Source organism: Athalia rosae, chromosome 1 (assembly GCF_917208135.1).
Source record: "Athalia rosae chromosome 1, iyAthRosa1.1, whole genome shotgun sequence".
NCBI classification, from domain to species: domain Eukaryota; kingdom Metazoa; phylum Arthropoda; class Insecta; order Hymenoptera; family Athaliidae; genus Athalia; species Athalia rosae.
The window spans coordinates 4,623,799-4,650,816 of record NC_064026.1 but is presented as its reverse complement, the minus strand read 5'-3'; the positions used below and the strand labels follow the sequence as shown (position 1 = coordinate 4,650,816).

General features: G+C 44.3%; 1 protein-coding gene across 2 annotated transcripts in view; it reads right to left on the bottom strand.

Annotated features, from left to right (window-relative positions):
• The window catches only part of LOC105692958, a 48,698-nt gene that overhangs the window by 6,422 nt on the left and 15,258 nt on the right, over positions 1-27,018 (bottom strand). Inside the window, exon 1 of one of the 2 annotated variants that reach the window (XM_012412539.3) lies at positions 26,065-26,412. The exons of the other annotated variant lie outside the window; for it this stretch is intronic. Within the exon in view, the coding sequence (XP_012267962.2) occupies positions 26,065-26,158 (94 nt within the window). The 5' untranslated portion in view covers positions 26,159-26,412. Of the gene's footprint in view, positions 1-26,064; positions 26,413-27,018 lie in introns of those variants that run through there. 2 annotated transcript variants of the gene reach the window in all.

Here is a 27,018-nt window from a genome sequence, read left to right as displayed (position 1 = left end):
AAAATGTTAAGTCGCTCACAGAGCGGATAATTGGTCAACGAACGAAACTCGAGCAACTTCACGACGAACTCATCAGAACTTTCTCTGACAGACGAGGCACGATGCTACAAATTTCTTTTCATATCATACGTACACCGGCATTGCACGCACACGCTGCACCACATTTTGAAAAATTTCATATTGAGGGTCGTAGGAATTCCAATCGCTTCATTGTCATCGCCGACAGTACTTTACTTTACTTCTCTGAAGCATACGCGCCTTGTTCACCTCGTCGCTTTGCATCATGCGAAGGAGAAGCTCTCTCTCTCTATTCCTTCATTCTGTGCACTCACACTGCCCATGATATTATATTTGTCATAAATTGGCGATAAACTCTATCAATTCCATAGAGATAAATTTGGCTTTCAGATTCGGATTCCTGAGATCAAATTACAAAGAAATAGCATAAGATACCCAATTCAATAAAATGTTGATTTTTGAGCCAAAAATTAGGTATTCCAAAAATCGTTCGTATTGCCCTTTTCTGATGTATTTTGACCTCAGGAATCCAAATCTGGAAGAAAAATTGATCTATCTCTAGAATTGACCGAGTTATCGTCAATTTTCAGCTTTTTGGGGTCAAAAATAAAAAATTGATTTTTTGGTCTATCTTTATGTAATTTGAGCTCAGAAATCCGAATCCAGAAGAAAAATTGATCTATCTGCGAAAATGACCGAGTTATCCCCATTTTTTCGCGATTTTCGGCATAAATTTGAGGATATCTCGAAGGGAAAAAATCGTAGCTCAATTTGGACAACGGATTCGTGTTCCTGAGGTCAAAATACATAAGAAAAGTGCCATACGATCAATTTTAAAAAATAAAAAATTTTGGCCAAAATTTGAAAAAATCGTAAGGGGTACCCCTTGGAAAAATCTCAAAATTTGGCCAAAAATTTTTATTTTCAAAAATTGATCGTATGGCACTTTTCTTACGTATTTTGACCTCAGGAACACGAATCCGTCGTCCAAATTGAGCTACGATTTTTTCCCATAGAGATATCTCGATTTTTCTGCTCCAAAAAGTGAAAAATTGGCGATAACTCGATCAATTTTATAGATTTTCCAATTTTACTTGTGAATTTGAATTCCTGAGGTCAAAATACATCAGAATAACATATAAAATAAAATATTTTTTTTTGACCCAAAATCGACAAAATTCCAAGGGCTACCCCTTTGGATTTTTTCGATTTTTCGGTTGAAAATGAAGTATTCGTCAATTGTATGCTGCTTTTCTGATGTATTTTGATCCCAGGAACACGAATCCGTTGAGTAAATTCAGTTACGATTTTTTCTCATCGAGATATCTTCATTTTTCTGCTCCAAAAAGCGAAAAATTGGGAATATCTCGATCAATTTCATAAGGCTCGTCTCGGTTCATATCGTATTCCGAGCTTCGATTGGTGATTAACTTTTTCGAAAAAGAACCGTTGTACTACTTCTTCGTATTTCTGAGATCGTAATACATACCCAATAATAAATAAAAACGTTGCCATCAAATCAACTGCTGATTAAAATCAAGAATTTCCAATGCGAAACGATAAGTAATTTATAATGAAAAGAAAAAAAAAAAACAAATCAATCGATATTTCGCTATCGATTTCATGTTCGCCGTAGAGGCAGGTGCAATGATTTATCGTAATGTGTATTTACAATACATAATTTCTGATCGGCACTCGACAATCACCGTTATTCGAATCGGGTCGATGTAACTTTATGCAGCGTTGGAAGAACGTGACATTGTCTCGAAACCAGCAGTACCATAACCGCTCCACCGGCCGGATCGTTGGTTACGCCATCATCGTCACACGACAGATTGTTCGGCGTTGCAGAAAATCTGGCGCTAATATTATTACGGCAGAAAAAAAAAAAAAAAAAAAAAAAAAAAACAGGTACATAGTTCGCCGTTCTCGTAATCGAATTCTTTCGAGTAATAATTGAATATTTTTTTCACTCCGAAGTTATTACCACAGCTATAAAACCGGAGAAATGGCGCGCGCGCGTTCGATACGGATCGAAAAGCGATTTCTGCATGCCGATTTCCAATGTGACTTTGACTAATTTCAAGGGCGGACGATCCGTCAGACGCGGGGGTAAGAATCGCAGATATTTCTATCGAGTGTTTAGCTGCAAGTCCCGGTTGCGGATCTGAAAGTCAAACGAATCGGGGTCCACCAGCTTTTCAATTCAACTTCACACGCGAGGGCTTCCCGATGGAAGGTGTGTAGCTTCACAAAGGGACGTTGCACTCGACTTAACACGAAGTAATCGCGAACCTATAAACGAGCTGCTTCGTTATCTCGAGAAGATCTACGACTCGGTGGTTCTTACGTGGTTCATTTGAGAGCCATCGACGATCCGGGAAGTGCAATTATTCGGGATTGATAGCGCGGTGAGATACCACTATTCACGTAGAAATATCCCAAGCACCTCAAACTTCCGGGTTTCGATTAGATGCTATCTCTGACGTTCGCTGTGCAACCACCATAGCCACGCGTAAGGAATCTCGCAACCCGCATTTTCTGTTCCCACAGGTGAATTATAGGACTTTACCGATCTATTTATTCAACCTGTACAACATCCATTCGGAGACGTGTGAGCATCGGGGTGTTCCATTTTGAGGTGGGGAAAAAATTAAAAAAAAAAATACGTCGGCCTCAAAATGGAACACCCTAATAAACGTGTGTGCATTTGATGATAATTCTTTCACCGGTTCAATATCGCCGCATAACCCTTTATCAAAAGCTTAGTCTGTCGAATCAACTGCTACAGAATGTTGACCCACTTTCACGTACTTTGAAATAACACGACTCGAGATATACGTATACATAAAAGCCGTTGTGCCGGAGAAAATCTAATAATCGTGGAAAACAAGAGCCGTATCGGTAGATGCACCTCGATCGCATAATGCGGATCCTAAATCGCGCGTAGGGGGATAGAGTCATACAGATGATAGAGACAATATCGCGTTAGCTAACGGTAATTTTCTAGTCAACTGTCGTGGACATAGCATAAGATCGAGTCAAGGAGATATATTTTCCATACATCGTCGAACTGCTCGGTTGCGGGAGCAATTCTCGCTCCGCGACACGATCTATGAATCAACTGGCGTACGAGGACTTGAACCGCACATTCCAAACACGGCGATATCGCTCGATTTGAATGGTTGTTGTTCAGCTGTCGTTGTTGCCGCAACTAGTTATTAGTCTTTGTTCCTTTTATCGCGTACCGCATTGACGGACGATTGCGCGATATTATTTGACAGACTCTTCTTCGCGCGACGGTCCCGTACGTCTCGTTTTTTTTTTTTTTTTCTAAACACGGTGCACTGTCCCATCTACACGTCGCGAACTATGAGCGATACGGTGGTGTAACGACAGGTGGTTATTAATACTTATCTGCGATACGAAGAGCCCATCGTTTCTTACGCAATGCAAACACACCGCCGCAAACATAACGTCACAGTATTCGCACGCCTACCGCGTGTGCCGTCGACCCCAGACTTGTATTAAGTTTATTCGGATTATCATAATTTGAATAATCGTGCGTATTTAACGTCGACACATGTTTTTTCATATCCGGTTGTAATTGCTGACACGGTGACTAGTTTCCGTGAGTGGTGCGGTACTCGCGGCGTGGGTGACGCCACGGCCGTTCCCGTTGAACGATCACTCGACCCCGAAGATTACGCGTGACTCGCGAGCCTTGGTACCGGCCAGCATCGTGCGTGAGCGAAATGATCCAGATCTCGTCCGGTCCCGTAAGCTCGAGCGGTGAAATGGAATGACGACGTAACGATAATTCAATCGGTGATAGGCACCGACGAGTTCGAAGGTGGGTGAAATGAGAGGTGGGGGGGGGGGGGGAAAAAAGGTCCCGAAAGATCTGTCTGATTGACGTTAATTATCGATCATTTCCTGGCAGCTGGGATCCCGTCGCCGAATCGGGTCGAATCGATCGTGAAATATAATCGCTTGGAGAAAATATAAAAGCTCCGCGAAGGCGGTGCGCGCGGGTAATGCGACGGCGTTGTAGCGCGGGTATCGCTGTGTCTGGCATATAAGTGACTTTCATCGGAAGTCGCCAATCGTAAAATCATCATCATCATTATCATAGCACAAATGCGCGTATGGTTTAGCGAGAGAGAGAGAGAGAGAGAGAGATAGAGAATAAGAGAGAGGAAGAAAATAGAGAGACGGAGGTCGAGGGACTTTCATTCGGTCGGACGAACGGTACGCGGAATTATAAATTTCCAACATTTAGAACCGATCGTACATCGGACTAGTCATTCGTCGGAGTCGAGGTCGGAGTAACACAAACTACCGCGTATTCACGTATCATTACGACGAATTAGGCACTGCCCTGTTATTATAATAGTAACGTAATTGAGAGTTACATATGTCGCTTTCTACAAGACGATTTTCGCAAAATTACACCTACGTTTCGCGTTCGGTTCATTTTACTAGACGTCTCCGCGTATACGACGAACAACGACTCCGTGTAACGCAGTAAATACAAACACCTACGGCCATCGCGTGTAATTTTTTATTTACACGACACGTGGAGGTGTTTTAGGTACATATAATGCGAACGTGCTTACACTTCCCGTATCCCGGTGCGGGTACAGATCTTTTACGACACGCGTGAAATTCGAATTTCTTTTTCTCATTACCCGCAGGTTTTACGGATGTATTATTACTGTACTTTATAAACTTCTCGTACCCACACACGTCTGTTCGATCCGGCTCGATCCCGCGCAGCGGCTCGACGGAAGTCTGAATTCAAGTGCGACGTGATCAGCATTCGGGCGAGCGATGTCGCGCGTGGTTTATGTACAGTGAAAGACGAGCCATTGGACCGGAGAAAGTTCCGCAGGTTGTTGTTGTGTTGCTGTTCCAGGGGAACTCTACGGTCGGGCTTGAGATCTCGTCGCATCTCAAGATCGTCGAGATAGCTGCGTATATACCTCCGCCGTAATTGATATCGATACGATCGTCGTCATCCTTATTCGCTCATCGTTTGTTTTAGAACACTTTCTTTCTTCGTGAAGCGAGTTGGTACAACGGTATAAAATTGAAAACGAAAAAGATGAAAATATTTCATTCATAATTGAATAAAAATCTAAACGTCGAACGTAATGACCGAGCGGCAACATACGACGGTTGGCTATACGAATGCACCTTTCTTCTCAATTTGCCCTCCTCCCCTCCCGCCGCCCTAAAAAATGATTCGTTCTTAGCCGCAGAGCTAGCCCACAGGCGAACGAAGAAAATGACAAGTTGTGGTCGCTTATACTCGCGGATCGGTTACGACGTACCCTTTCGCAGTTTTCTATATGCAGTAGATTATAAAGTATCGCGCAAACTGCTCGGTTCAAACTCTCGGTAACGGTATGTACGGTACGTATTTCTGCAGAGTTACAAGTGAATCGAAAATTGAGGAAAAAAAAAAAGGTAAAAAACACTCGAAGCGGTGAATTACAGTCTCCGCCGTAGCATAGTTATCATTTATTCCAATATGGTCGCGAGCTTGCGAAGCGAGGAGGACAGGAATCGCGGGGGCAGAAACTTGAGAACGGTGAAAAACATTACCGGGAGCGGGTATAATATAAAATGAAGCTCGGCAAAATGTGCACGTCGTGACGCTGCACGTTCGAGTAAACATTTCCGGGTGCCATGCACCGCGCTCTCTCGAGTCTTTCTCCTGTGGAAGATGAAGGTATAGGACCTTCTCTTGAGGATCAGGGGATAAAAAAAATCTCGCCACACGCCGCGGAGCACGGCCATACTCTCTAAGAGGTTCTGCTACACTTACCAGGTATATGCACACAGCACGTTCGTTATGTCCCGATCTTTTTAGGCGGGTATCGTAACGAGCGCAAAGAATACTTGGGAACTTTGATCGATACATAATCGATATCAATAAATTTTCCAACGTGTTCTACACCTGATCGATGAGGGATTACGTGAGATCTGTCGGACGTCTGCAACGCGGCGGAGTCTTAAATGGCGTGAACTATGAGGAACTCGTATGGATCCAGCAATAAAGCGTAACTCGCTGATATTTTATGGGTACATAGAATCCGGACGGTCTTAACGGTAGGGAAGAATGTGGTCGCGTCGTACGTACGTACACCGATCGATTATATACGTACATAGGTATCTACGATTAGGTAATTAATAGGTACATTGCCGACACCTGATGATCTGAACGTCGTTTAGTTTACTCCTGGACTGCGAGTGTGCTAATTGCGAGACGAAATGTGGTTGACAAATTAAATCGCCTCGGAATGCATCCAGAGCGGCGTGCTCTAAACGTTTCAGACTTTTTCAAAAAAGGCACAATGACAAATACCACTTCCTTGAAATACACCTCGAATAAATTGCACTATTTCGATCGATAATTCTCAAGGCGGTCCGAGCGACCTTAAATTAGCAATAATGGCCACTTGTCCACTTGCACTATATCGTCTAGCGTGGCAGCCCGATTTTATTCGTGCTTTTTAATTGGACTCGAAGTCCCTCCGCATGTAGATACTATAGTGTATATAATTAGCTCGAGAAATTATATACTGGTGGCTTATGTCGAGCTTTTTTTTCCTCCTCTCTCGGAGTTAATATTAATCTTCTCTTTTTTAAACGCGGAAACGAATGGGCCCTGACAAATTACGACCAGGTTTTACCGCCGTTACACTTTGTATACGAAGGCAAATAGTCCATTCTGTACGTACGCAGAATGAACGGGTATATCCATATGGTACTTGTATGCAACCAACTCCTACATGGAAACATGATACAGAGTTCAAATATTTCAGCAAACGGCAGAAATGGCCAGGTTCAATTAGGACGTCGGTATAATAGACCGGCGAACGATCAATTCTGATTTACAACCAACGTTGTAATTCTCGTGTTTATATGCGCATTGGAAATTTCACTTGGTGAAGTAATTTTTTACCGTCTCAACTTTATCTACCTGCCGTATTATACCTGGGTTAAAACCGGTGCTCGTATCGATGCTAATAAACATAAATAATGACACGCTAATGATCGAACCAAAGTGTCCCAACGGTTCGAATCTCCTGGCGTTTGTGGAGAAAGAAAAAAGAAAAGAAGTTTCACAAACGATCGAGTGACACGTGGTGGCGGTAAAGTTACATTTACGGCACAGAGAATCGATAGAACGGCTAAATCTGTACGACGATCGAATTGTCGCAAAAAATCGCGATTATACGGACATTTTATTACAAGAGAAGAGACGAGAAAGCCGCGATGTGGTGCTGTCTTTGACGCTGTACGAAGTGGACCGAAATGACGTAATTTTTTTTTTCTTCCACATATTTTATGAACACGAATTTTCGCCACCACCGTCGCACATATCAACGCGCGTTACAACGCTACTTTCGACCCGTTCCTTATGTAGCTTTACTATAATAGCTCATTCCGGAGCCGCACAATTACACTTTCTCACTTCACTTGTCAACCGACTAAAAATAATCTTTACAGAGTAAATAAAACCTTGACTCGTTTAAGTACCTTGCCTCTGTAAAGTTAACTTCCCAAATTGTACAAAACACCACCTGTGCACCGCCGTCCGTCGCTATAGCCAATTTCTACCAAAAGAAAACTAATAATTCAACTAAAACGAGTGATTACTTTTTTGCGGGTAGACACTGAAAATGAGAAAAAATAATTAAAAAAAAAAGAAAAAATTACTTCCTTCACAGCGTGAAAGCACGATTTCTTGCTTGGATTCGAGACGCTGTAATCCTATAACCAGCGCCGAACGATTCGTTGGAGATACAAATTTGTGCACGAATAATCGTACGGATGATTCGTTTCCGTAGAGAAAAAAAAAACAAAAAAGAAGAAAAGTAGAAAGAAATGATTATGGATATCCAATTGCGTAATTGAAAACCAAGAACTGGAATTGTACGATCTTTTTCTGGACGGAACGCGCGCTTTTATCTATTATTCGCGACTGACTTTTTCGCGTCCTTGGGGGAAGTTTTACCGTGGTTGTATATATATAAGAGAATCGTCGAGTCTTTAATTGGAGAATATCTTTAATGTTAGTTAAGTTTTATCAGCCCTGTGTCGCGAGCGTGGCAGGATGCATTCGACCGGAGTATATATACGAAGTAGCTGATATAAAAGCCGTGCACATGCGGCTCCCCGGGGACTCACGTCGATTACTCGTATAGATATACCTGTTAGCCTGCGTCATCCGCTTGTATTATACATGTATGATTTTTCCTTCAGCTTGTCGAGCTCGTATTTTACTTCATAAACTGCGGAATCATGATTTACGTTGTTAGACGAGGACTGTCAGCTACCGTATATAATAATAGCTTCCGCGTATCTCTCACGGCTTTTCCGCAGGTTTTCTGCGACCCGACGATCATTGCCGCAACGCGGTCGTTTGCCGCGCGGTACGGAACGGCAGCAGTAGCAAAACACGACGGCGTACGTCGAATCGAACGTCGTCGTCGACGAGCGGCTATTTTATCCTCATTCCGTCGGCGAAATTCGTGTTCGCGCGTTTACGAACGGTGCGAAAAACCGTGAGACTCTCGTGACGATTATCGCCCTGCCAAAAATGGTCCGAATCTAGAAGCCCGGTGGAAGTAAAAATGAGCGAAACGCGAGCGGCGCGAATCGCAGCTCGTAAAACCCACGGCTGCTCGAAGACAATCCCGCGATAATTATCCCGAGCTGTGATTGCAGCCTTTAAGTGTACCGTATAAAGTCGGCGGCGACAGCTAAAGGACTCGCGGGTCACTTTTTGCCCCCTGCAGTCGGCTCGGTGGGAGGCACCTAATTGTAAGTATCCAGGAGCTGAAGGCGAACCGCGTCTATCAAAATCGCAAGGAGTAGGTGCAGTAAATCACAACATTTGCGAAGCTAATTGCTCGGCTCCAGTACGTTCGGGCAATTCACGCCAACTTAATTGAAAAGCTAGGCTGCCTCGGTCTTCCGGTAGAATCGACGGGGTGTCGACAGTGTTACGTGCTGTTGCCATGCCATCTATTCGATATCGCGAACAACCAGCGCCGTTCTTTTCGCTATTCTTATTTTTCGATCGTTGATTTTTCTGAAAATGCCTCCCGGAATCAAATTACTGCAGACAACGTAGCCACGCATTCCGCACTTCCTCAATCGTAAAAAGCCGTGCTGCGTTTCAAAGAATCGCATTCCCCGTTCCGATTCAACACCGGCCATAATTAAAACGGGGTGGTGTGTATAATAATGTGCGATATGAACGTAAAGTGTGAACTATAGACCGAAGAAACCGGTAAGTAAATGATGCACTTTCTACAAAGGTGAGCCGAGTCAGAGACTGCATTAAAATGCACGGCTCACCATACGGGCATCCTCGACCCTCCAGCTTTACGGCGGTCGCACTCTGATTACCGCGATGACCTCTACATACGTCCGATGGGAGAGCCGAGCTCGATCGAGGCTGTTAGAACTTTTTTTTTTTTGTTTTTCTCTTCTCTCACAAGCGGCTACTGAAGTAACAATTTTTACCTGCGACAAAAAAATTGAAAAAGAAATTAATTACAACTATCGCGACGTCCAACGTCGGTTATGATCATTACGCATGCAGCGATGATGGAAACTGTCATTCAACAAGAAAGTGTTACGACAAATTTCCAAGGAAAAAGAAAAAAAAAACATCCAACTTTTTGTTCGTCATAACAGAAGGATAACACATGTGACTTTTCACTTTGTGAGATTTACGGTGTAAACTGAGCGTTACCGGACCGCGTATATTATATATATATTTCTGCTAGATTTATAACCAGATTCAATCTTCGCCAGTGGGTAGAAAGAAACAACAGCTGGCTTCCAACCGTTGCTATATAATATTTTTGCCAATTCGTCCGAGTGTCTGGTCGCGCGGAGGCGATACGATCGTACGCTATAATGTGTCTCCCGCAGGTGCCACAAATATGATTTAGAGTTTTCGGTACGGTATCGCGAATATCTTACGAGTGGAGTGAAATTTTTCTACAATCATTTACGACGTACCCGGATTACCTTAGCGCGCTCCAACGTGCGACAATTGCCATTTGCGTCACCCGCGCCGTTGCTGCGATTTCTTGACTCGATTATTTTCGTGCACCATCTACGTATATCGATTCTACATCCGCGCTTATTTGGCTGCAAAATAAACGTCGGCGATAATATCGTCCGAGGCACGTTCTTCGACGATATGTAATAGAAAAGCGATAAAATCTAATTGTCCCTCCTTTTTTACGATTGAAATAAACACGTTTCCCGCATGTGTGTAAATACGTTGTTCGTCGATGCGAAAATTATCAGCACGAACAAAATCGACAAATTGTTGATCCGGAATATAAAATTGATAGTTCACTTCGTATGCGTTCAACTGCATGACGACGGTGCGTCGGTCGAGTGTGATACGGATGTGTTTCATTTCATTCCGTTTCGCGTAACGCGGCGGCGTTCGTACGTTACGTACAGATGGGATTTGCCGTTATTATACTAGAAAGCTTGACGAACCAGATTAACTCTAGTATTTTCTAACTTATTATACGGTACATCAAATTTGAAAATACGTACGCCACCAATTCAATATGAAAAACTCAGACCCATCGATTCGCGGAACAAATAAAGGATAGAAGAATGCCATTATACCGCAACGTCTGGAGGAAATCGGCAATTAGAACTTCTCTCGGAATCACGCTAACTCGTTGAAAAATCGAGTGAAATAATGGTAGAAGTGGAAGAAAAAGAATCGAATAAATAACTGATGTCCGTCCAGCCTCCGACCGTACGTACAGCGAGTAAATATACAGCGTATTCGGTTTCTTACGTATCGCGCCATTGAGGGAATGATTTATAGTAGGTAGAAAATCGTCGCATACGTCGGGACGACAAACGGCGCGGGTGCAGCAGCGCTGCCAGGCCTGTAAACCGAGAGCTACCGTAACTTCAATGAAGTTGAGGTAGTACAGCTGTTTTATTTATATTCATTTAATCCAGTATAGTGTTTGAAATCAAAGTGAAACTTGGACTCGGCAATGAGCCGAGCCGAGTCTCTTCCTCTTCTCACTGCAACAGGTTCGCCGCTTCGTTCTCCCTCTTCCCCTCGGAATCCCCTTTGCGTGTATAATTGAAGTAATTATTGTACCACATTATACGCCGTTAGTTGGTAAATAAACATTTACATGGTACAAGATGCCTGCTGAGCTATCTCCGAGAGCTAACGAACAGTTAGAGGAGATGCGCCGCCGTTGCCGAGCGTTTCTCGATTTTTCCAATATTAACAATCGCCGCGAACACACCACACAGCTTTTGTAGACGAGCTATTGCCCACTCGCGTCGGCAGTGGCACTCATTTCCATTATTCGTCGCGTTCGTCTTCCGTTTGATCGTGCGTTCCGTTCGACGCGTGACGAAAAAAAAAAAAAAAAAAATCTACGTTCGCAGCAGCTGGAAATTTTCAGAGTTTCGATCCGAGCGAATCTGACGAGTGAAAGGTGTGACGATGTGTTTTCAGTTGCAAAAATCGGCGAAATAATCCGTTGATTTATTTTGCCGGAATCGCGTAATCCCGATGGATATAACGATTAATAAATATCGTATCGATCGGCGGCGGGCGCGCTTCATTGACGAGGTGTGAAGGTGGCGTGAATTTGAAATTTGATCATTATAATAAGCGAACAAGGAGTAACGACGAGCGGTCATCGTCACGGCCGATGAGAGCCGTTACTGCAAAGACGAAATAAAATCACCGCTGTAATACGGAGAATAGGAGATATGAAATGGAAAGTACCACTTCACGATTCGTCTTGCCCAACTCTCGTACAACCGGCGAAGATTCCACCTGGCGATCCGAAGGGTTAGCTGCGCCGTTCGACCGAACCGTTAACGAATTTGTGCGAGCGACTCGCGGTATTCCAGAAATTCTCGTTCCAATATCACGGGTTTCCGAACAGGGGAAATCGATTGTTCGAAATGTTAACTGGAATCTGTCGAGGTATGAATTGAATTATTTTTGTCGGTAGTTCGGAATCGGCATTTATTTCATTGGAATTTCAGAGCATCGAGGGATTTGCGCATTACGGTGCGGTATGAGTCGACAACCGATCAGAAATATTTCCTGAACGAGTCCGCATCGCGCGCTATAATACGAGCTACACGACGGTTATCCAACTGCCATAAGTTCATTTCGTAATAGAACTTTTCTCTCGTAATTTTATGCTAAAGGTATACAATAATTCACTACGGAAGAAGAAGAAGAAAAAAATAGAGAAGAAGAGCCGCGCTTGCCTATCGGTGATTTTCTAAAGTTGTACCAACCAGCGCTACGGAAGGAAGAAACCGCACCGCCGCGCTTGTGTTATTGCGTGTGTTGCGTTGCGTTACGAACTCGCCTATTTCAACTTGCGTAACATTAAAATAGCGGCATACATTATACCGATGCTATTCTACGACGCCCGCGCATTTTCGCATCTTTTTCATTTTTAATTACACGTGACTAATTACTCTGCGGCGTTAAAACGACCCCGCAACACCATAAAGCGAAATATATAGCAGAGAAAGTCGTCGACGAGGTTCACCCAAGTTCAGAACCAAAACGCGCTATTGACTCACATGTCCCATAAAATAAACTTTCGGTTCCAAAAATGCAACATTTTGCAATCGCCGTGTTGATAATTTAATGCCTACGACTCTATACGACTCGAGGAACCGTATTCATTTCGCAACGATTCTCGCGCGCTTTGACGCAATTATTTCCCGCAAGGGTGCGGGGTGCGGGGGATGAAAAACCGTCGGCAGCGGAGCGGCGATCCGCTCGAACCTTTTCGAATTTCCACCAGCTTCACCGCTACGATACACTTTTAGCTTTCCGGTTATACCCTTATAGAGATGGTCGACTTTATCGCGGCGATCGGTCGCAAAAAAAAAAAAAAAAAACAGTATAAATCGGCGCGTTTGAATAGACTTATAGACCTCTGACCGATCGGATCGGGCTCGCATTGAGTTTTCAAGTTTGGTTCGCTTGAAATGTCCGCTCGGTATCGCGCGTCCGTCCAGCGAGTCACCGCCAGGACTAGTGCGCGGGTACTGCACGATGCGTAAGAAACGCGGAAATTGCAAAATACTTATGTATCCACCACGGTCCTGTTTGACATGTAACGCAACCCATGCGCCGTTCAATACCTAATACTCACGACGGAGAACAAGCGCGGTGCGGCTAGTTTTGTTATGGAAGAGGCGATTCCTTTCCCGCCACAATCTCGTTTGTCCCCGCGACGCAATTCCTTAGCGATTTACCGCTCGGCGTAGGCAAAACTACCCGCGCTAACGCGATTATCCGCCACCGGAAAAACCGCGAGAACCGACAACCTTCCGTTATCGTAACACCTTCGATACGACTCGGTCGTAACGCCACCGGATTCTTACGTAGTGTACGACCTGTACGCATACGTATACATACGTTCCGTGTACGCTACGGTACGTACATATGGGTTCAAATAGAATATTTCTGTGTGTTCGTACACCCACGAGTGTGAGACGGAACAGGAGTCGCATGTGGTTGTTATCAAAGATCTCTGAAACGGGCGTGCGAAGATGTGGCAAAGTGATTATTGTACGCGGCACAGGAGGTAACGTAGACACACAAACAGAGTTAATGGTATCTAGTGAGAATTATCACTAATCCGATAGAAATCGGTGGTGTTGAATCGCGCCAAGTGGAAGGCTAAGATCATTTCGAGTTGGAAAGAGATTGTAGTTGATGCATCCGAGCAAATGGCAGTTAATTAGCTAGCAGTACCGATTCCACGCTGAAAATATCAATAAGGCTAATTGCGGTGGATCGTATGCAAACAGCTGTGTTCAACGTCGTGGTTTTATCGAGCGAATTCCGATCGAACGTTCGCCGCGGAGTGTTGAAATTTCAAGTCGATACTCCAGCGATTGATTTTCGATATTTGCAAACTTATTTCGCAACGTTTGAAAACGCAGAAGCTCCCGTAGATTCCAACTCGCCCGTTTCCCCGTGAAATCGCATCGACTCGAGTATTATACCTATCCGCTCCGATGAACCGACACCGGAAACGCGATCCTTGTTCATTCTTCTATTTTTTCCCTCCGCAGTAAGATTAACCGACTGGGGCACGAGGTAGCTGGCTCGTTTCTTTTATTGTAAATCCGCGATGCAATGTTATAAAGAGGACACGGACTGTGACTAGCGATGTCAGGGACAGTCGTGTCACCGTCGCCGCCTTGACAACGTGGGTACCCATTATAACGTACGTACGTATAACGTACTTAACGCGGGAGGGACGGCGACGAGGGAGGCGAGGTATTTATTTCCCGTGCGTACGCGGAGTTGCAGCTTCTCAAGTAGATATATGTACATAAGTATAATTCTTCCGCAGCACGGACGTACGCACAACTTTGTTAACGCACTTGTAATATTCGCCGAGTCGGAGATAATCACGAGATATATAAAGTAGATTATACCCAACGCCGTATCATTTGTCACAGAAATTTTATTTGACATAATTGAATATAATTTCATACTCCGCTGACGAAGTACCAGTTTTTACATGGAAAAATATTAATCTATATAAAGTACTTTGCGCGTTAAGGTTAATCACTTGGTTATATTCTGCGGGTAAACCTGTGTTTTGTGGAAAGATTTTCCGATAAGCGTTACAAGCCGGCTAGTCGGTGCGTGCCTCGGAATTGCCATTTACGAGTTGCGAAATAACCGCAGTATGCGTGCGTATCGAACGCACCAGCGCCGAGATCGTTCGTTGCACTTTTGTTCGTGCGAAACCTGGGGAAAAACGTAAATCGCAACGTTTTTTTTCGGACGTATATATATGGGAATAAATCGCGATATCGTAGGCGGTTCGTTTTTCACTCGCTATCGTTTCGAGTGCGGTGTACGCGCTGCAGTACCAACGAAATTGCGTCAGGAGAAAATATGTCAACACTTCGAACGAAAGCCCGGGCGGTTCGCCGCTCCAATTATTGGTCAAACTTCGATAAGGTGTTCCGCAATATTTGAGCAACGTGTAAATCTCATATTTTAGGTAAGTACAATACCCCGCCGTGCAAACGATACCCGCGATAGGATAATAACCTTTTTTATAACGTACAATGGAAAGTCCTATAATTATGCGGGTCTCGAGCGCGCAAGTTAGAAAGTCGATGCGGTGTAGTAGGTGTGATTTTTAGCGTCTTTATATCGCACATTCCGTATCGCACGAAAATTCAATGGCACTGTGCGGAAAAATTTCATTCGGCAATTATCTTTCGTTTTCGCAGCCGGTGTTTCTCTTTCCCTTTTCGCGGCTGCGGGGTCGCGCGTAGGCAATCGGTTTGGGCAATATCGGCTATCTTGCTTTTTTATACGATAGTTAAAATTCCTGCATCAAATGTACATAATACCTACGACGAGCGTCGATCAGCTGCTGGTCCGCATGTGTGCACCCAACTATAATAATATTGCACAACTGATTTAATGACTCGATAAAGAGAAAACCCCCCATGGAATTGCACATCGAAGTAAATCGCGTCGTTGCTCCCCGGGCACCGCAGCCAGGCGTTCGTGCAAACCGCGTTCGTCCGCGGTATCGAGAAATCGATGTGAAATTTGACCGATCATTGGCCAAGTTGTTTCCCCGCCGACGCGCGGTCGTATAAGCCGCTTTGCGAAACGCCAAATTGTACGAAATCGAAAACAAAGGAATTATACAGAGAATTTATGATCTGGAAAATGGGGGGGAAATTAGCCGATCCTAATATCCACCTGGCCTATTGCAATTCTTCGACTGTTTCGTAGAAATATACTACATGCAACTCACTCGTTTGAAAAGGTGTATCTTCTGACTTACCATCGTCGCATCTCGCGCCGCGATCTTATGGGATCTGCAGGATCAACGTACTCGTATTCAAATAACGATGCTTCGTCATTTTATTATCACTTTCCCAGCACGTGTAATTTAGATTGGTAATTTATGAATAAATGTATGTAGGCACGTCATATATTACGTGATATTACGATTTCGCTCAGCTAATTACACCGAGGGGGAATTTATAATTATTACCTATATATACCTACCGCGGTGATATAATTTTCTCACGCGATAAATCGGATCAAATTTATAATCAATGCCGTTCAGCTCGTAACGCATCACCTCCGTTCTTTATTTATCGTTCTATAATGATCAGCGATTAATTGCTCCGAGTGTCCTATTTTTTTCCTTCTTCTTCTCACCTACTTCCATAACCGCGAGATGAAAATCCTAAGAATCGAAAAAAAAAAAGAAAAAAAAAAAAAACACGCGTAATATCGAAAATAATTCATGAGGCGGCGGAATAATAACAATTTTCCGGAGTTCCTCGGCGAGTTTAGCGAAGGTTTTCCCTCTCCGTAAACGGTGAAACGGAGATAGTGCGAAACGTTGCTGCACTTGTAGTCCTTGAGTGATACTCGATTTAGCTATATGCCAAGCTAATCCCGCGACATTTGTTGTTGTTCCTCGGCTCGCGAGTCGCGTGAGGAGGGTAAAAATCTTTCGGATTTATCTACCTGCAATTTATCTTAAATCACGTGTGACGGAGTACACCGCATATTACCGCGAAACCGATAACCTCGCCGATCCGATCCGCCGTTCGTTTTATCACCGAGACAAGGGCAGCGCCGGAAGGTTCGGGCGTTCGATCGTATCGACATTCTGCCGGAAACTGATTGCGATACGCGCGCTGAAAACACGTGTATGAAATTTCCCTTGCAAATGGATTCGGTCGGTGTACGGAAATTCTCGCAGGCATCGTCTCGACCATCGACATCACCGGCGCGTGCAAGTGACTCACGGAACTTCCATATCGGACGTCAAACGGACGTTACTCGAGAATGGATGTCACCGTGAGAAAATACCGAGTGAACGGACGAAGCGTGTCCCCGCGAGCAGCTGATCATTCGCTGCAAGGCTATCCAACCGAGTGAGTCTGTACGCAGTCGGAGGATCTTTATCAAGGGAATCCTCGTTCCTAGAGAAACTCCGGCGATTGAGACGCGAACCGTAACCGATCGCACGACCCATTTTTCAGCAGCGGTGCGTCAATGTTTATCGTCGAAAGTGGACAGCCTTGGGTTTCGGAAGCCGAGCGAGATTCACCGGGATGATTTAGTCGTCGGATCTCTCGCTCGCGATCTCAGCTGTGCAGAATTAATCGGAGTATATAAACGGCCGGTCATAATACCGGCTCTCGGCACATCGTGCGGGGAAACCGGCTTCCCTTGATCTTGCATCGAGCGCGTGTTCTCTTCACGCCGCTGTTATGCCGGTGATATTTCCATGCAAAGTGGCTGACCGCACGTGCAACGCCGCAACCGTCGAGTGCACCGTGTGCACCGTCGTTGCGCGGAGGTGGGGTACACGCTGCTGTAACTTTGTAGGAGTGAGTTATCGCGTTGAGATTTAACATACCGTAACGTAACGCAACGTAAACGTAACATAAACTCAGGCGAGGCTGGAGCTGAATTGACGCTAAACGTACGCGCGTTATAATACCAACGGTGTCGACGTCTTCTAATGACATCGAGCGAATTTGCATGATACACGGAGTCGTTGGTGTCGACGGGAAACGGACTCGGTAAATCGGATCGATGAAGAAGGTGAGAGACGGTCGCGTGGAAGAACACCCCGGGTCCTTGGGAGGAATGCGACGATTGAATCGGAAATTTTTTCACGCTCGTTATTCACGAGACAAGTACGAATTACAAGAGCACACCTCGAGCCATCGTCCTATTCTCCCCGGGATCCGATCTCGTCAAAGCCGCGTCTGGTATATGTGAGCTTTGAAAAGGTAGAAATTCAGTACCTGCTATTATGCAAAGTGTTTGACGTTATGTCGCGGTATGCTAATGTGGGTAATTGCCTATTTTGAAATAGTTCTGTTCGTAGGTATCTGCGCGTAGTGAAAAAGTTATATTACACCGATTACGCGGCTGCGGTTAACGCCAATTTTGAATTCCGTTCAAAGAGTTTGAAATTTTTCATCCGCGTACGATCACTTCCACGTTGCTAAATAAGGCAGGAGTTATAACCAAGATGAAAAATTTTCAACGAGCAGAGCTAAATATGAGTAAATACGAACGGCGGTTAATCACCCGGTGATTAATAACTCCGCGTTACTCGAATCGCGTTAAAGAATAATTTATTCATATATATATATATATACATATACAGTATACACGTGTGTACATTTCATTCGTACTCCATTGATTAGATGGAACTAAATACGAGTGATACACAAACGGGTATAGGTGACACGAGAGTTAACGAGTATGAGTTTCTTTGCTTGAAATTGCGACCCATATGCAATATCCTACCCGTGTATAAATCTATATATATATATATATAAATATATCTATATACACGCGTGTACAGACACCGGGTAAATGGACTGCGAATAATTTTACAATAACGCGTTCGATTCAGTATCCCGCTTGAGCCGGGTGGCCTCGGTTTTACCCCGCAAAACGTGAACATACATTTTATAATTATCATGGTTTTATTTGAAATCCCTAAGGACTTACTTTCACCATTTAAACCCGCCTGCAGTCGGCGCAAGCTCCCCGCGCGATAAGAAGACGAATATAACCGCAAAATCGCGTCGTACGAATCGGGCCCATCGACCGCCGCTTTACAACTGGGATTATAGTGAAAGACTTAATCATCGGGTCGGGTGAATGTCTCGGGTTTAACAAAGATTGCGGGAGAACAATGAAGAGGTGAAAAGAAACAAACCGAACGAAACGCTGCAACCGCGATGAAAATAAAATATAGAAAAACGACAAAAAAAAAAAAGAAAAGAAAAGAAATATTGTTTAAACGAAAGAAAGAACGTTGTTGCCCGTACAATTGCGGTCTGTACGGTCGCGCCAATTAAGGCTGAATAGCTGGAGGTGGGTCGCGACATCGCTACGGTTTCAGCTGATGTACTCAGCTGGTTTGTTTAATTGCGTGATAATTGTCTCATTTTATTAACCGGCCAGCTAGTCACTCCAGTTGTCACGCGAGCTCGGGTGTACCCGTATACCTGTGAGTTCCAGACTCGTGTCCACGTTATGTTAGATTAAACAGAACGAGAGTAAATTAATTACCCGTTACACTATGCTTATCCCTCTCGGGACATTGACTTTCGTCGGAATTCTATAAATCGCATTAAATTCCCACCAACTGAAATCGGTACAACCGTTCCAATTTCAACATATCCATGTACGCGAGCAACGCGAGCGCAATTATCGTATATTCGGGAATAAAAATTCTAACGCGATTAAAACACCTCGCCCGTTCGCAAAATTTTTGGGTGAAGGTTCCAACGTCAAAGAATCGCGATTGGTCACGCGGTTACTTCTACCACGTCTATCGACCACCTTCGAAATTCGACTATTAGAAATCACGAGACACAATTATCTTTCGTTACGGACACGAGGAGGAAAAGTCCACGCGTTATGTGTATCGCATTTGTCGCGAACTTATAATACTGTGAAACGAACGGCGCGGATAGATACGTCAAGGCATTCGATCAACGAGCACAGGTGTCCGTTTAAATTAACGACGATATCTGCCGGGGTTCAATCCAGATCGAAAAGTCGAATAACTGAGGACAATTAACAACCTATTCGACAGTATTGAAAAAAGTGCTCTGAAATGCAGCCCCGGGAGCTGCGGGTAATAGAATTTAATAACTTTGGCGCATACTGCGCGTATGCATCGGGTCGGTTGTATGTAAAAACTGAGCCTCGTACGGCTTAAAATGTGTTTTCTCCTAGAATAAAACATGAGCCTGTATGATCGTATACATGTATATATATATGTGACTGAACTGTTACTATGAAGTGGTGTTACACAGAAAATAACTGCGTATATAAGCTCGAAGAATTAACCATTAATTATTACAAAACGGTCGGAGGTATAATTAAAAATAATTAGTAAAGCGTATTAAATTGCTGACCGATGACTAATTGTCACAGCGAAATTCAACAATATAAAAGAGATCGACGATGAACGGTGAACCATGAGATATTCGAGCGTGCGCGGCAATAACCGCGGTGTGTGAAAATAATGAAAATTGATCGATCCGTCGATCAAATAATAATGGAGAAATTGCATCGGCTCGTGCGCCTCGATCAAAGGTGGAAAATGTCGAGGGGAAAGGAAGTCCAGAAACTCGTCTATCCGAAGCTATATTATCCAATTTTCTTTTTTGTTCTTATAAATCAACCGGGTGCCTCTAATCGATCGCTAATTGAGCATATTTGCGTTGTACGACGTCCGCGGCTGGTAGCGGATCTGCAGCTCTTACGTCGGCTTGATTACCATTTGCTCAACATGTGCGATGAACTGGGTGTACTGCATGTACCCTTTTTTTGCCCTGTTATACGTACCGGCGGCCTCCGCTAACCCATAAGTTGACGCTCTTGACACACGTTATGATATGTTATTTTCAGTTACACGTATAATTTCCCGCGAGTTATACCAACGGTTGTATACCTGCAGACATTCGATAGGTTTCACCTATTTCCGATCATAAATAGGTATATCTCTGTAAGCGCATACTTTTTATGTACTACGATTCTCGAACGGAGAGTATGCGGTTTTTTAGCAGGTTGTACCGCGATACCTTTAACCCGTCGATTCGCTTCACAGTTTCTCGTATGGTTTTATTGTGTCGTTTACACCAGTTTTGTACGGGTATGGCGAGTGCCCCGGCGTAATGTGGGTAAGCAGGATAATAAATTTTTGACTTCTCTCAGTTCTAATTTCGCAATGGTCAATTACCACCATGAGCGGCGCGTATACGTTAAGCGGCCCTAAAACGAGCGGCGATACAAAGCTCGACGTGGATTTGCAATTCGCATTGGAAAGATCAATTACACAGGGACTGGGAAAATAGAGTCTTTACCAGTTTTTTTTTTATTTTCTTCAAACTATATACGTCATCGTCAAATTTTATCCCGTATGATATACGGTTACCAATTTTATTCAGTTTCGCAAAAGCCCGGGAATCGAGTTTTTTGCGATCTGATTCTAATAACGAAGCCGGGTCGCTCGAGGCGTTGTAATAAAGTTTAGCGTCTCATTTATTCCGACTAACATGATATGTAACATATATATATATATATATATATATACAATTTCGCAACATCAACTTGGGCAACTTTTCACACGTCAGAAATAAAATGAAAAGAAAAGAGGGGAAAGAATACCACCGGTAGAATCCGAACCGCATGGAGCGGAAGATTGTAATGTAGCCAGTGGCTGTAACAAAGCGAAGAAAACGGCGGTTATCGGATAGCGCAACTCTCCCCAGAGAGAAGAGGAACGCAGTCCCGAGTTGCTCCTAACTCGACTCTTTGTCTTGCGGATTCAACGGCGCTATGCACCGCGAGCAACGACGTGACTTATACATCCTTTCGTTCAAGGATGACTAGATCAAAGAGACTCTCGTGTACACGAACTGCAGCTATGAGGCTCACCAGATAATACGAAAGTGAGTCATTTGCATTCGTGCAATCTCCGCCGCTTTCAACGTAGGTGGATGGATGGATATACATACGTATACGTGCGGTATTATAACGTCTTCTCCGTATTATCTCATCTACACGCTTCGTACCCACTCTCGATGTATGATCCTTTCTAGGATGTATTATAAATGTATATCGCGATTTTATAATCGGATCACTTCGCTTCGTCTCAAGTGCAGCAGCTGTTCTTGCGGTATGCGAGGAATTCTCGGAAACCTCGCTTACGTATCGCTCGCGCGTACGTTTGACCCGCAGCGTCAATTAACGAGATCGCCAAACGATCGAGAGCCGCGACTCGCTACTTAGGGACTCCATATACTTTCCCCTCAACGTTTTGAGAGACTTTTCATATAATCAACGATACCACGCCGTCGTTAATTCGGTAATTCGTTCAACTTTATCAAAATTTACCTTAACCGCACTAGCCGGGTCGTTAAGGCCTCTTAACTGCCTCGGAGTAAATTGCTCGCTCCCCGCACGTTCGACCGATCGCAATAACGTGCCCTGCAACGGTCGTATCGGGAAACGCGGCGATCCTAAGGTTCTCGTCGATATCTTCGCAAAATTTGTCACTAAAAAAAAACAACGTGGAGGAAAAAAACGGAAAAAAACCGCATCGAATCATTATTATCCCTCCGTCCGACGCAACTACGAAGAGAAACCATAATTGAACATTTTTTTACGCTATAATTAAGCCATTCACTAGACAATAATCACAATTTCAATCTATGGGTCTGACTTGTCTCAAGATCGGAGCCGCACCGCGTCGGTCGGCCGATCGCCGTAGCATGCCTCAGTGTTATAGGTCGACGTATTCACGTGCGGCTGCCGTTGGTGAAGGAAAACCTTCCTCGGCTCACGGAGATCAGACCGTTTCAGTTGCTGCAGTTTCATGCGCTGCACGTGACGGCTCACTACCTCGGTCACGTGTATCGATACCAGGCAATCGGCAAAAATTTTATTCATAGAAACGCGCGTACGAAGAACTCTACTTCGACTCGACGAAAATACACATCCGAACGATCCGCGATTCGATCAGTTTTTTCGATTTTCCACTTTGAAAAAAATGAACGATCTTGAAAGGGGGAATTCGATATTTCGCACGCGTGCGACCGACGCGCCGGTCCGATTGCGGTCGCACTTGGGTCTGCTCGATTCTAATAAGTAATTACGGGGAGCTGGTGTGGGGTTATCGGTGTAGTGTCTGGGCGCTGTAAAAGCGCTACGCTACGTTCGGTGGTCACGGAATGCGGTTCTTGTAGCAACGATCGACCCGTTGCGCCTACCGCGCGGGTTGTTGAACAACAATTGATTTATTTGCGACAGGTGACCGTGCCTACTTTTACGGATTTATCCAATCGGGGTTGACGTTTCATGTTCCTCTAATACCTGAATAATTGCGTATTCCATCTACGGTAAATCGGTAGATTTGTCAATGCGTTTAATGTACATAAACGCTCGCGATCGAGTTTTCCGCACGTTAGAGCGGTGGCTGCTGACCGACGGTGACCAGTGACCGACCGATCGATCGATCGATCTGCGTTTCGGATTCTCATGTACGCAACGGTGCAACCGGTGGAATTGTAACGGTCAAACGGAGAAAGTTCGAAATTCAAGTGAAATATTTTTTACGAGGTGGCCGAGCTCCGGTCGATCGACCGATCGATCGATCGATCGAAATGAATGCCACGCAGCTTATCCATTTATACCGAGGTATTGAATCGCATTCTTTTGCTGAATCGCAAGTTTCATTCGCGCGGCTATTATATACCCACGTACGTACGTATCCCCATGTATACGGAGAGAACTTATTATATACCCTACTGGTAAAAATGAACGACGCGGAATTCGCCACAGCGTGGCGGAGAAAAAAAAAAAGGAAGGCAATTAACGCGAGGCATGTAAAAGAAATTACTCGTACGATCGAGCGAAAGAATTTTCTACCTTCTCTCTTATTCTCTCTCTTCTCCCATGAGACAATACGACTCGATTTATATTACAAATAAATAATTTCGCTTCCTGCAGAGAACCACGATCGCGACACGGCTCGCGTGTACGCACGTTATCCAACATTCTCATAGGTGTGTCATATATTCACCTGGATGTGGACGTACGCCAGAAAACTGGAGTCGAGCAACGCGAAAACGGCTTCATAAATATACCGACTTCTGCAAAGGCATAGGAAAATGAATAATTCCCCCCTGAATTTTACGAGTATCGATGTACGACGCGTGTAAATATTTCCGAGCGAGGTAAATCCAAGGGAAAATGGCGCTACACTTGATTTAAACGTCAACTTTCTATGCTGTAGGTATAGGCGGTCAGGTACCTTAATTAGTGTCAATCTTGTTAAATTTACAATATTTTAATATAAATCCGTAACTATTGAACTAGAATGGTCCCCATGGACCAAGTTAATATCTGGCTTCGCCGCGATCACATCTACGCGCGTACGCGTTACCCAGCAGGAAGTGCCCCCGAGCATCGATCGCCATTTTTCAAACATACTCCGGAGGAATTTTTCGCCACGGTTCGCCGCGTGTCAAAGATCAACTCTTATTAAGGACGCGTGAAATCATTTCACCACAACGTCCGGAACGATATATTAATTTCGATCTGCGTGGATGAAAAAAAAAAAAAAAACAAAAAAAATAAGCTACGAAACTTTTTACCGAACGGATAATCATTGCCGAGCAGCGTAAGAAGTCGTATGTTAATTGTACCTACCTAAACGAAATAGATTTGCACGAAGGCCGATACGCGGCGAGCAACCGTAGCCTATAATATAAGATAATACACATTATACCCCGTTGCTCCGATCGACCTTAGAATTTTTTCTTTCCGCATGAGAATCTTGGTATAGGACATTTGTAGGCGGGGCCGATATTTCCTCACCTCTTTTCTCGCTCGCGTCCTCGTTAACGATAATTTCATTGTCTTCGTGTCAGAAATTGCGGCCTGTCCGTTGATACATGAATATACGACGATCGGAGGGTCGAGACCGCGGAAACACGATATCGTTAATCCATCGGGCCAAAGAAATCCGCAGCATGCGTGTCCGCTGAGCGCAGATTATTATATTAATTAATACCTCTCGAGCTAATCGAATAATCGATGTGAATTGCGGATCGGAGAGTTCCTATTCATGCACAATCACTCAGCCAAACTTAATGACACGCAGCCCCGGGGCTGCGACTACTATATAATTCCAAAGCATCGCTCGTGGCTCGATCGTTTAACACCAGATAATTTTTACGATCCGAAAGATACGTTTATTCCACCGAGTAATCGATCTAATTGTCAATGGCGGAATATCGCGTTCACAGAAGCCGTTAACCGCACGCGATTCATTACGACAATGATATTATTTGTATTGACAATTATGTTTCGCTCGGGCGATTCGCGGGGCTACCGTTTTTTTTTATCTTTCAACACAATCTGACCGGCGATCGTCCACATTTTTATCGATTCCGTGCACCGGCGTCGCTTGAATCGGATATTTTTACACCGCATCCTGCGATGTAAAACAAATAACGAACCCGGTGCGCGAAGTCCTGCATATGCGGCGCACTTGCCGCGAGTTCCGAGTCATGAGCCACGTGCAGAGGATGCAGTCACGTGTCGCACGTGCCGCACGTGACTTTACACGTTGTGGGCAGAAATTATCCGTGCAAGCCTATGGTACACGAACCCCCGCGCCTGCTCAACCACCGACTCACCACTGCAACTTTTCTTTTTTTTCTATTTTTTTTTTCTCATGCAACTTCACGTTCGAACTGGAACGCGTGTCATCAACGTTCGGTCAAGGTTTACGCTTCTGTTTTTTTTTTTTTCTGATCCAATGAATTTTAGCAACGATTTCAAATGTGGGAATGATTGTTTTTGTTCGTCGAATCGGGATATCGGAACGATTCCCCGGATGCAATTAATGCGCGACGTTGATTCATCGTGGGGTAGCAGCGGGGTAATGACGAGTTTCAGTTTAGCTACGGCTGCAGAGACCGAACGAAGTCTGTCGCAGAAATGGTTTTGGAGATTATTAATATTAACGTCTGTAATTTGTGTACAAGGAAGCGGAGGCACGAAGCCTGCCGCTTTGGATATACGAGATTTCACTTTCCATTGCGAGATATAAAGTCAAAAGGATGAAACTATGCGGCGATGAAGACGCGAGAAGTAATTGCCGGGAAGAGGAGCATCGTCGTCGTTAAACCAGACGATAACAACAATCATCGACACGTTTGCTTACGGTCTCGATTACCGACGGAAATTTAACGACGGACGTTGAATTATCCAACTCCTATTATCGGAATAATTGACGAGAAATTTAAATTGGAAATATTGCTCTATGAATAGTTCGACGATAAAACCAGATAATTTTTATTCAATCAATATTTTCAAGTGAAATGAACGACGTTATTTAATCGCTTTTCAAATACCTGGCATGAGTCTTTCCTGGGACGGATATCCTAGAACTCGCGTGGCCACCATGAGTCCGATGACCGAAATGAAGAAAGTCGTCCTCAGCGTCATGTTTACGTATTGGCTTGTTGTGAACTCTTAACGAACGTTTTTGGCCGCTTCTCTCTCTCTCTCTCTCGAGTATCGGTAAAACTTGAACTTCGAGTAGACAGGGGGGGGGTCTGTCCGTTGCACTCTTCTTAGCAAAAACTTATTTATCTTAACTGATTAAAAGTGACAGTGAGCTTCGATAAACTACAAGTATATCGAGAGAGGACAGAGCTCCTACCGCTGTCAGGCTATACGGGAGTCTGGAGGGCCGCTTGCCGCTTTCACCGGTTTTATACCACCGGCCGGAGCTCGCAATCAGGAAAGCTCCTCTTCTGGGAAAGAGAGGAGGGGATCCCCTGCCTTACTCCCGGCTCATTCCCTCATGCAGAAGTCCGGCAAACCATTGTGGCCGACGATATACCGTCTCTCGTTCGACCGGCCGACGAATCTCCGAACGAACTACATCGGATAAATTAGATGTGATACAGTTCGAATAACCATGTATTCGAATCGCGACACAATCGCCGTTGCATTCTCTTGAACGGATTCGTAAGCCAACGGAGAGGAAGTGACGAAACCGAGATCCTTGCCTGTAAAGTTTTTGAGGTCCCATTATAATCACCTCAACCGCGAGATATTTCTCGCGGTATTTCTTAACCGTGGTCAATTGTACGCCGTTTACGTAGGTGAGCATTTCTGACATTGAACTTAATTAGCAAAAACTCGTATTCGGATGTGTAATTGAGCCGATGCAGTTAGCGTGCGGTGTTTTTATAACGATCTTCGAGTAGCTAAGCCTTATTTATGCACGAGCGGAATTTACGGGGGGGGGGTCGAGTATTTCGTGTGGCAACGACGTTCGTTCGAAAATGATAAATTGA